Genomic DNA, 12,602 nt, shown 5'->3' on the forward strand with positions numbered 1-12,602 from the left:
AGGCTGGCAGGCAGGTGCGGGGTCACACTCACTTGCCCTCTGAGCCGTAGCTGTTCATGCTGTCCTCGATGGACTCATGGCTGGCCTGGCGCAGTGTCCGGCTGGGCATCTCCACTGCCAGGCCCGTCTCTGTGCTCCTCTGGATGGCCCCCTTCAGCCTCCGGCTGTCCCCTTCTGGGCAGAGAGGCCAGGAGAGATGGGGAGAGAGACATGGGGTGGGAGGGGACAGAGAGACAAGTTGTCTGGTTAGTGTTTCAGTGGCTAGTGGCTGCCCAGCTCCAGCCCCCACTCCCAGCCCTTCAACCTCCTCACACCATCCACCTCACTTGCACCTGCCCCCCACGAGCAGCCCTGCCCTTCATACCTACCCACCAGGCAACATTAGCTGAGTTTTGTTAACTGAGGAGCCCTGGTGGCGCAGTGGTTAAGAACTTGGCTGCTAAACAAAAAGTCAGCAGTTTGCATCCTCCTTGAAAACCCTATGGGACCGTACTACTCTGTCCTGTAGCGTTGCTATATGTCGGAATCAACTCAACAGCAATGGGTTTGGTTTGGTTTTTGGTTTTGTTAACTGATGGATTCATTTACATATACTTTTATTTTCTTACCCCCTGAGTTCATTTCTCCCCTGCAACCTTCTCCAATCCATTTCTCCTCCTCCTCCGCAGCTTTTATTTATTGAGCAGCTACTATGTGTCAGGAACTCCTGGGCAGCACAAACCATTAAGTGCTTGGCTACTAATCAAAAGGTTGGCAGTTAAAATCCACCCAGAGATGCCTTGGAAGAAAGGCTTGGTACTCTTCTTCCAAAAGTTCACAGCCATTGAAAACCCTCTGGAGCACAGTTCTCTCTGATACACATGGGGTCGCCATGAGTGGAAGTCAACTAGAGGGCAACTGATTGGTAACTATGTGTCATACTCCCAACCAAGTGCTTTACATGGATTTAGACCAGGGTTTCTCAGCCTTGGCACTACTGACACCTGGGTCCTGGAAACTGGAAGATGCTTGACAGTATCCTTGGCCTCTACCCGTCAGATGCAAGGAACAGTCCCCTGCCTCCAATCGTGGCAACCAAAAATGTCTCCATGCAGTGCCAAATGTCCCCTGGGGGTGGGCAAGTATCACTCCAATTGAGGCTACTGAATTCGGCCACTGGCCCTGAAACCAGACTGCCTGAACTCAAATCCTGGCTCTCTTTGTCACTGGCTGTGGGACTGTGGGCAAATTACTCAGCCTCTCTGTGTCACCATTTCCTCAATGGTAAAATGGGGATAACAACAGAGTTCTTATGAGGATAACTGGGCCTCTGCCCTTGCTATTCTCTCCCCCCAAAAAATCCTTTGCCCCGTCAGCAGTTTACTCCTGTACCTGCCTGCTATGGTCAAACCTGTCACTCTCCGCCCTAACACCCGGCTTTGGTTTTCTTCCTGACACCTGGCATGTTACACACATTGCTGGTTCCCTGCCTACTTCCTGCACGTAGAAGGTAAACTCCGTGAGGATACAGGACTTGTTTTGTCCACTGGGGAGCCCCAGCAGGTAGCACAGGGCCTAGCAGGTTACAGGGGCTCGATGGACAGCTGCTGCAGGAAAAAGCATCTGGGCAGATGAGTTAATGATACGTGCAGAGCCCTGAGGACAGTCCTAATCCTCACAGCCACCCACGAGGTGGATGCCACTCTTCTTCCCACTTCCATGCTGAGGACAAGAGACTCAGAGCTGCTAAGGGGGTAGTCAGGACTTGAACCTGGTGGCTCTCTTCACTGCCCAGTGATCCAATGTCAGCATTTTGTCTCCCACCCACACTGTAGGGACTGTGAGTTGGCTAGAGGTGGGGGACAGACTTTGGTGGGATCTTTTCCGAGTCCCCACAAAGTCTGGGGGTGAGCTGGTATACCTTAGGTGCTCCATCAGTGCTTGCTGACTGACCCACTGGGGAGAAGCAGCCCTACTCATCACCCCACTCCATCAGGGTGGGGCTTAGCAAGTGGCCAGGAGAACTTTGCCTGCTGCCCTTCTCCCGGCCTCCCTCCTCCCCAACTCAGTGATGGTGTCTCTTTTACCCCAGACTTTAAAGAGTGATGCACACACGCAGGTGCACAAAGTTACAGATGTGCTGTGTGTCTCCCCACACAGGTCTGTGTTATTCAGACACACAGATGCCCACACACTCTCAGAAAAACACACAGCACCACACATACACACAGAGGAATACACATGCAAATACATCGAGTGTGTTAATGTATTCTGTGTGTCCACATCCACATGTTTCCATGGGTCTCTGTATACATCTCATTCTGCATGCTTCTGAGGCTACATGGAGATGTGTATCTGTGTGTGTCAGACACGCATACATACGTATATCCTTCAGAAGTCTACGCCAACCCTCCCAAGAATGCACACAGAGAAACCGACACTCCATATTTCTCTGTGGGTGTCACCCTGGGCATTTATGAACAAGTGGGGGAGCATGTGTGTCCTTGTATCTGTGTTTCCACTTCATTCCACCACGTGTTCTTTACCTAGCTTGTATCTATGGCCTCTCACTCTACCATCTCGGTATTTCTCTGTGTACAGAGACACAGAGAAAGATATAGAAACACAGGCATGCAATCTCAGAAACACAGACTCACTGGCACAGAGACATTCCTACACACTCACACACATGTGTGCACACACACACACAGGCTCATATGTACTGCGACAAATGCACCCCCCACTGGGAAGATAGAGCCACAGCTGAGCACCCCGCAGGCAGGCTGCAGACACCTGCCTAGGCTCTGTACCTCCCCACTGTGCCCTGTTCCGGAGCCCTATGTTGCTCTGCCTCCACACACCAGAGTCTGACACATTTCTCCCAGGAGAGGGAGGGCCAAAGCATGACAAACAACCCAATCCCCACGGGGCTGAGGAGGAGGCATGGAGAGGGGTTCTTCACATCCGTGTGGCCCTTTGCAGCCTGGAAAGCATTTCACGTGCAGTCCCCTATCTAGCCTCGCCACAGCCCTGGCTCACCACCCAGCCTGGCCTTTGGGATCACCTGGCCCAGGGATAGAGTCCTGGCTGCAACTACGTGCTATGTGTCCTCGAGTCAGATAGCACCTACCCCACAGGCTGCTGGGAGGGTTAAATGAAAGAACATTTACCACAGTGCCTGGCACATGTTGTTACATTGTTGTTGGTGCCGTGGAGATGATTTTTGACTCACAGCACCCCCATGTGACAAAGTAGAACTGCCCTATAGGGTTTTCTAGGCTGTAATCCTTATGGGAGCAGATGGTCAGGTCTTTTCTCCCACAGAGCAGCTGGTGGGTTTGAGCCGCTAACCTTTTGGTTAGTAGCCAAGCACTTTAACCACTGCACCACCAGGGCTCCTGTCAGATGATAAGCAGTGCCTTAAATTCGGCCGAGCTAAAACTAAACCCATCATCGGCCCTACTTTCTTCAACCAGCACTTCTGATTTATGTCCTGGCATCCCCATCTTCCCAGCCACCCAGACACAGAAACCCCAAGACCTTGCTGACTTCTTCCTCTCCTTCGTCAGCTACCAGGCATTACAAAGTCTCTTAATCTCTCCCCTCTTGTCCATTTTCACAGCCAACCGCCTTAATTGCCTCAAACTATTTTAACAGCCTCCTAACTGGTCTCCCTGCTTCCAACCCACCTACCCAACAAGCCATTACCAGATTAGCTATCTTAAATTACCACTTTGGACCAAGATTTTCCACCCCTACTAATTAATTCTCTGCAATAGTCACAAAAGAACACAAAGATATGCATAAAAGGGCCACACACGGTATTGTTTATACCAATGAAATGCTGGCATTAATGGTCCATCAGTAGGGGACCGGCTAAGCCAGTGATACATCCACACCATGCTGTGCAAGTGTTAAAAGGAATCATCAAGTTCTGCATAGACAGTCACATGGGAAGAGTGCCTCAATACAGTGTTCAGTTAAAGCATGTTGCAGAACAGTATGTAAAACATGATACACTTCAGCAAATCTATAGGTAGCTCTGTGTATAAAAAAAAAAAATATGTGTACACATATACGGGTAGCTTTATATTTATATACACATAGAAAAATCTGGAAAGATATAAATGAAACTATTAATGGTGAATAACTGTCAGGAGAAAGACTGCTAGAGAAGGTGTGTGGGGGATCATTTAAAAATTTTTAATCTACCAAAAACCTGCTGCCATTGAGTGATTCCAACCCATAGTGACCCTGTAGGTTAGAACTACTCCGGCAGCGTTTCCAAAGAGTGGCCGGTGAATTTGAACCGCCCATCTTTTTTGGTTAGCAACCTAGCTGGTCTCCCCTATAGTCTCCAAACTCTAACTTGGTTGGGTACCTCATTGCTTCATGTACATCCTCGATACAATCCTCAACTTGATCCCCTCCTCTCTGCTCATCTCTCCTATCATCAAAACTCTAACCGTTCTCCAGAGTTTAGCTTTAAAATAATAATAGCTATAACTTATCAGGCACTCGATACCTCTGTTTCCTTATCTAGGTGATAGGGATAGCACACCAAACTCTTACAGCTGTTGTGAGAATTGATTGTAACACAAGGTACTGTAATAATGTAACAACATTTAACCCTAGGTTTTTTTTTTTTTTTAGGACATCATAGGTGGGTTGTGGCATACAGTAAGCACTCAATAAATTGTAGCTGTCATGGACTGAACTGTGTCCCCCCAAAATATCTGTCAACTTAGCTAGATCATGATTCCCAGTATCGTGTGACTGTCCACCTTTTTGTCATCTGACGTGATCTTCCTACGTGTTGTAAATCTTATCTCTATGATGTTGATGAGATGGGATTAGTGGCAGTTACATTAACGATGCAGGACTCAATATCCAAGATTAGATTGTGTTTTGAGACAATCTCTTTTGAGATATAGAAGACAGAAGTGAGCAGAGAGATATGGGGACAACATACCACCAAGAAAGCAACTCTGCGAGCAGAGCACATCATTTGGACCGAAAATTCCTGTGCTGAGAAGCTCTCAGACTAGGGGAAGATTGATGACAAGGACCTTCCCCCAGAACCGACAGAAACAGAAAGCCTTCCCCTAGAGCCGGCACCCTGAATTTGGACTTCTAGCCTCCTAGACTATGAGAGAATAAGTTTCTCTCTGTTAAAGCCATACACTTGTGGAATTTCTGTTATACCTGCACTAGATATCTAAGAGAGTAGCTATTATTAATATTATCACCATTATGCCAAACATTGTACCAAGTATTTTACATATGCATCATCTCATTTTATTCTCACAATAAAATGTGAGATAGGTACTATCCCAGTTTACAGAGCAAGAAAAATGAGGATCAAGAAGGTTAAATAACTTCCCTAAGGAAATACACAGCTAATAATGGTAGAGTGGGAATTCAAATCCAGGTCTTTCTGACTCTGATATCCATGTTTTTTGTTTGTTTTTTAATTGAGCTTTAAGTGAAAGTTTACAGCTCAAGTTAGTTTCTCATGCAAAAATTTATACAGAGATTGTTATGTGACCCTAGTTGCTCTCTCTGTAATGTGACAGCACACTCCTCCTTTCCATCCTGGACTTCCCATGTCCATTCAAACAGCTCCTGTCCCATTCTGCCTTCTCATCTTGCCTCTGGACAGGAGCTGCCCATTTAGTCTCATGTATAGTTATCTACTTGAACCAAGGAGAACACTCTTTACGAGTATCATTTTATGTCTTATAGTTGAGTCTAATCTTTGTCTGAAGAGTTGGCTTCAGGAATGGTTTTAGTTCTGGTCTAATGCTCACGTGTTTAATGACCCACTAAACTCACTAAGCTCTAGCACTGAATTCAATAACTATCTCTTCCACAAAAACTTCCCTTATTTCAAAAAATCAAAAACTCATTGCTATCGAGTCAATTCTGACCCATGATGACCCATGTATGACAGAGTAGAACTGAGTTCCATAGGGTTTCCTTGGCTGTAATCTTTACAGAAGCAGATCTCCAAGCCTTTCTTCCACAGTGTCACTTGGTGGGTTCAAACCACCAACCTTTAACAGTTGAGCGCAAACCGTTTGCACCACCCAGGGACCTGGCCTTCCCTTACTAGGCTCCCCAATCTGAGTTCTGCCTTCCTCGAGTCACAGGAGCACCTTATCTTCACCTCTACTGAGGTATTTGCTCCACTGCACCTTGAAACATGTTCTTGGTGTACCTGGTTGACATCTGTAACTACAGTGTAAGCCCATTCCTCATTGACTTCCTTCAGCACCAAGGACAGCTCCCAGCACTGCTAGTCATCACTAAGGTTGTGTTCAATGTGAATTGGTTTTACAATGTGTCCCCAAGAAAGACGTAAATTCTCCAGTAAACAACTAAGTTACTCAGTTGTTCGTACGTGAATATGAATAATGTGTTTAATGGACTTTCTCCCAAAAGCAAGTGTTCATAAGGAATAGGATAATAATAAAATGATGATAATGATAAATTATAATACCAGTACCATCTTTTCGAGCATTTACATTATAGTCATTTATTCTAATTTAACCTCACCACAACCCTGAGAGATGAGTATTTTATCCCAATTTTACCATAAGGACACAGGATTAGAGCAGTGCAGCAACTTGCCCAAGGTTCACACCACACAAGACAGTTAGGTTTTAAACCCAGGTCTGTGTGAAAACAGATCCTATATTTCTAACCACTAGAGGTCCCAGGAAAGTGGTGGTGGAAGGGGGAGGAAGGTCAGAACACAGCCCTTCACCACCTTTACATTTTACTGAAGATGGGTATTATCAACTTTGATTTCCAGGTGAGGAACACAACGCTGAGAAGTTAACTGACTTGGCCCAGGTCCTCAGGCTCTAAAATCCCTAAGCATGTCACTGACCAATGTCTAATCTCACCTCTGTGAGTGGTCCACTCAGGTCCGTATTTCAGCCTGTAAAGTTCCCCCAGACATAAGAGCTCTGGGTGAGTGGGTTATATTAAACAGGATGAAAGATGCACCAAGGTCCCTACCTCATTGCTTCCTCGTCCCACAGCCACGGTCCTTCTTGTACCTCTGAGATAAATGCCCTGGACACCACTGCCTCTTCTTCCCACATGGCCAACCTCTCCCTGGCCTAGCTACTTACAGTGACTTCAGCCTCACATGTCTCCATTGCCCAGGTCTCAAAAATCCCTCTGAAAATCAAGGGCTGAGCTAGTCTATGGGCACTTAGGCCTCTATATCCCTGACGTTGTCTCTGGCTGGGTCTCTAAGGACAGGTCCAGGAAGCAAAACTCTTATTGCTGGTGTGAGGGCCCTTAACTTTGCCCTCTTCTCTCTGGAGCTGTCAGAATCTGCCTCCTCTTAAAATCAAAGAAGATTCCATTTGGAGGGAACTTAGGGGTCAACCAGAACAACCCCTTCATTATACAGACAGACAGCTGGGGTACAAAGGGGGGCCTGAGTCAATGACTGTGTTGTGCTAAAATTCAGGTCTCCTGATTGCCAACCTCTTTGTTCCTTTCACAGTCAACCACCATTCACCAATTTTTCTGGAACATTTTCAAGAGACGGCATAGCCTAGTGGTTTAAAGCATGGACAATGGGGCCTGACTGCCTGGTTGGAAACCTGGCCCCAGTCACTTTATTAGTTGTGTGATGTTGGTCAAGTTACACAGCCTCTCTGTGTCTCAGTTTCCTCATCCACAGGAAATTGGAAAAGTAATCATATCTACCTCTAATTATTGTTATGAGGATTAAATAAGTTAATATTTATAAAAAGCATTTAAAATAGGCCTGCCACAAAGTAAATGCTATTTAGTAAGTGACATGTGTTTGTTGAGTAATTAGATAAAATGTGTCTCCATGTCTCCTTCTGGCGACTCAGATTCGGGCCTGCTCTCCATCACCAGGGTCACATCCTTAGCACACACCCTCATCTTCTCTTGCCTGGACCACAACAGTCAAGTAACTCAGAGTCCTACTCAGAGGCCAGTGCTAGTCTTGCAGTTTGGTAAAATGCTGATCCCTTGGACCCCTCTTCCAGGGATTCTGGTTCAGAATCTAGAGTAGAACTGGTGAATCTAAAGTGCCTTGAATGCTTGGCCAGATGGAAACCTCAACTCCACCTGGTGTACCCATAACCAGAGCATTTTCTACCAGTTCTCCATTCTCTGGCCAGCATGAGCTTTCTGAACCTCAATCATGAACATGTCACTCCTTGATTAAAAATCTTCACTGGCATCCCAATGCCCGCAAAATAAGCTCCAAAGGCCAAGCTTAGCACACACTGCCTTTCTGACCTGGTCCCAATTTATTCTTCCAGCCTCATTTTTTTTTTTTCCTTTTCCCTAATGGGCTCTAAAACTCTATCCGGACTGAATAATTAATTTCAAATATTCCATGTGATCAACTGCTCCCCAAACGTCTTACCTATCACCCTGCACATGAAATTCTCAGCATTAGCGTTTCTGGCCTTCTGGAGAAAACTCCTTTAAAAACAACTGTTTGGAGAGCTCTGGTCAATATGGTGTCTTAGATGCACCCACCGTAATGACCGCCCGACAACAAAGATTCAAGAAACTAAGTAAATTAGATTAAAAAAATGACCTCAGATCCCGGAGCACCAAACAGAGCTGAAGTAAAATAAAACTAAAAACAGGGAACCAGAGACAACTTCAAAACTGGATGTGGGAACAAACTGTGTAGTTATAGAACTTCCATACGGAGAGGAAGTCAAGGCAAAATCAAGGTATAACAGGCTGTTTTAAACTTAGGAAGATAAAGGTAAATTTCAGAGTAACCACAAAGGAAATTAATAAATCTACTTCCCAAAATAGAGACAAAAATAAAAAAGACTCAGTAAACACAAAAGCAATAAAAATGATGGATATGGAAAAGAAAAAATCCATAAACAAAAAGAACTCAGGAAGAGAAAATTAAACAAAGAAACCATTACTGCCACACACACACATGCAAAAAGCATAAGAAAATGGCAGCAGTAATTTATACCTCTTGATAAGCACACTGAATGCAAGTGGTTCAAATATACCAGTCAAGAGACAGAGAGCACCAGAATGAATTAAAGAAAATAAATAGACCCATCAATATGTTGCCTACAAGAGACTCACCTTAGACACAAAGGCATCAATAGGTTAAAAATCAAAGAACGGAAAAAAAAAATATAAAAACAGCTGTTAGTTGAAGTAGGATATGTTATAGAAAGTACAGTTATATAGTATACAGTTGTTAAGTATATAGCTCAATGAAGACTACACAGTGCACTCATCTATGGGACCAGCATTCAGACAGAGAAATAGAACATCACCAGCACCCCCAGGAACCCCTCATGCTCACTTCCAGTTGCTTCCCCTCCAGAGTAAGCATTTTCCTGACTTTCAACAACATAGTTTAGTTTGCCTAGTTTGTATTTTTGTTGTTGTTGTTGTTGGGTGCCATCAAGTTGCCTCTGACTCATAGCAACCCCATTTGAACTGCTCCAAGGGGTTTTCTAGACTGTAATCTTCATGGAAGCAGATTGCCTGGTCTTTTTCCTGTGGAGCTGCTCAGTATATTCGAACTGCCAACCTTTTGGTTAGCAGCCGAGTGCTTAACCATTGTGCCCCTGGGCTCCTCTGCATTTTTACATACATAGAATCATCTAGTGTCTGGATACTTTCATATAATAGTATGCTGAGAGATTAATCCATATTTATTGTTTCATTGTAGTTCATTCATTCTCATAGTTTTACTGTATTGTGTGATTACATCAAAATTATTTTCAACCATTCTATTGTTGAAGAGCATGTGGGTAGTTTCCAGTTTGGCAATATTACAAACAGCTCTGCTAAAAACATTCTTGTATGTGTCTTTTTGTGCACTTGTGCACACTTCTGTTGGGCATATAACTATGAGTGAAATTGCTAGCTCATAGGATACGAATTTGAAATGCTATTTAAAATAGATTAATCATATTGTAGACTGGGAAGTTTAACACATTAGATTGTCCTCCAGCCAGAAGCAATGTTCAGAAGAAATGGGGCTCAAGACTGGAATACTTTGGGGAGAAGGATTATTTGAAGACTGTTGACTTAACGCCTATCTGTCTCATTTTCATATCCCCCAAATTTAATATTTGTTAAGTGAACATATATACAGGGCAGATAGCACCCCGGGCAGAAGAAGGAGTGAAAAAACCTAGAACACACTGGCTATTATTATTAACCTCTTCAAGAGTCAGCAGCCAACGGCCCACTGATACCACCTCCCATAACATCATTATTTCATCAGTGCTAAGACATTTTTTCTCCATTTCAACATCTCTGAAATTAAGATGTGAATGATAAATGATGATAACTTTTATCCCTCTTGGTGGTACATACAATAAAGCTGCGACTCGCAATTAAAAATTCCTTAAACCCCGCTGCCATTGAGTTGATTCCAACTGATAGTGACCCTGCAGGGCAGGGTAGAACTTCCCCCATGGTGTTTCCAAGGCTGTAATCTTTATGGAATAAAGCTGTCACATCTTTCTTCTGCAGAGCGGCTGGTGGGTTCAAACTTTTTGTTAGCAGCCAAGCACTTAACCACTATGCCACCAAGGCTCCTTGCTATAAAATATGTTCAGTACTCCAGCTGCCTGATGCACCAGGAACTGTCTCTGGTGCTGAACAGGCGCTCATGCCTGGTCTTGTCTGGGGCAGAGGTGGCAGCTCACAGAGAGGGGTGATCTCCCATCACCAAGACACCCCATCCCATGTTAATAGAAACACACATCCTTCCCGCAGGCTTGATGATGTCTGAAAGTCCATCCTTAAAGAACCAGCCTTGCACTTAAAGACAGGAACGTCCACTTACTGAGCTGAACCAGACACTAAGCTATAGGTCATTGTACATTACCTCACTTAATCTTCACAACCCCCATTGAAGGTACATATCATTTCCATTTTCAGAAGAGAAAGCTGAAGCTCAGGGAGGTTAAGTAACCTGCCTGAGATGGCAAGGCTGTTAAGTGGGAGGGCGATCTTGGTTCAAATGCAAACCAGAGTGTAATTTGTCCTTTAGACTGCTTTATGCAGGGCAGGCGGATTTGAGTTCCTCAGATCTCTTCCCCAAAACTGATTTGAAGGGGGAATATGGACAGCTCATGAAGAAACAGAGATGAAAATGGGGAGGGCAAGAGAGGCACAGGGTGCATGACAGGATATGAGAGCACTAGAGAGGGAGACTATGAAGATTTTGAGGATGCACTGGGCAATGTGTACTAATATGCTTTTTTTAAATAAAGGGTTTGCCCCTAGAAGGAAATGTTATTTGCACTTACCCAATAAAAATATACATTCATTGAGCTGATTTCACCTGCCCTGCTATTCCTGGTCTTGGGGCTACAAATAAGACAGTCTTTGTCCTCCAGGACCTTAAAATTAGTGAAAACAGGAAGGAGAGGAAACGGGTAAGTAACTATCATTCATTCAACCCTTACTAAATGCCTACTCAATGCTGGGGCCTGTGCTGGAGACTCAGGACACGGAGATGGATTAACCCCAGACCTTGCTGAAACTCCCAGCCTGCTGGAAGAGGACAAGCAAAGGGGAGAGTCAATTCCAACTCATAGCGACCGTATAGGACAGAGTAGAACTGCCTCATAGAGTTTCCAAAGAGCTGCTGGTAGGTTCAAACTGCTGACCTTTTGGTTAGCAGCCAAGTTCTTAACCACTACACCACCAGGGCTCCAATTATAATGCTAGGTGTTATAATTACAATGTAGCATAATTTTAAGACAGAGCTCTGCACAGGGTGTTATAGGAGAGGGAACTTAGTAAAGCACTGGAGGTAGAGGCAGGGTCTGGATCCTAAGAATTGTTTCAATGCTGAATTACATTTGATTGCAAATAAAAGTATTAGATTTCTTTGTAGACCTAAGCACTACCTTCTGAGAGTTTACAACTGATGGCCATAGTGAAAAACAGAAAACACGTAGGGAGAAGGCAAAAGTGTGGAACCAAAATGTAAACTGAGGGTAAAGGGCACTGGATGCAGAGTAAATGCACTAGGGCGGGGGAGGGCCCACATTTAGCAGTGGGGGTCAGGGGGAAGTCATCCACTCTGCTCCAGCCAGGCTGGGAAGGCTTTCTGGAGAAGGGGCATTTCAGCAATCACTGGGAGGAAGACAATTTATAGTTCTCACAGGTGGCTCCCTGGGCACAGGCTGAGAAAGCCCTGAAAGAAACTGGGCTGTGAGCAGAAGGCTGAGTCCATGGCCCCCATCTGACACTGGGAAGCTCCACAATCTGCCCAGCATTCAAGGTTCCAGGATTTGCCCCAAACCTATACTACACGTCTGACGTCAGGCACATACCAGGTGTTTCATCCACACTGAATTACTCATCGTTCACCAAACACAGCCCACACACTTCCACTTCCGTCTTCTTAAGAGCATAGGCTCTGGAGCCAGAAGAGCTGGGCTTGGGATCTGAAACACCCCTCTGCCACTCTGAGTAAACTAAAAAAAAAAAAAGTAACTGGACCTATCTGAACCTCAGTTCCCACACGAAATAGGAATAATAATAGAACCCACGTCACATATTGTTGTGAGGATGAAATGTTATCAGTCAACTTTTACTAGGTT

At 44.8% G+C, this 12,602-nt stretch overlaps 1 protein-coding gene across 2 annotated transcripts in view; it reads right to left on the bottom strand.

Moving 5' to 3' along the window:
* The window catches only part of RIMS4 (regulating synaptic membrane exocytosis 4), a 62,264-nt gene that overhangs the window by 16,986 nt on the left and 32,676 nt on the right, over positions 1-12,602 (bottom strand). Inside the window, exon 2 of one of the 2 annotated variants that reach the window (XM_064276116.1) lies at positions 33-171. In XM_064276116.1, coding sequence (XP_064132186.1) covers positions 33-171 — 139 coding nt within the window. Of the gene's footprint in view, positions 1-32; positions 175-12,602 lie in introns of both variants that reach the window. The other variant, XM_064276115.1, reaches the window with a different exon arrangement.

This window comes from Loxodonta africana, chromosome 24 (genome assembly GCF_030014295.1).
Source record: "Loxodonta africana isolate mLoxAfr1 chromosome 24, mLoxAfr1.hap2, whole genome shotgun sequence".
Classification (NCBI taxonomy): domain Eukaryota; kingdom Metazoa; phylum Chordata; class Mammalia; order Proboscidea; family Elephantidae; genus Loxodonta; species Loxodonta africana.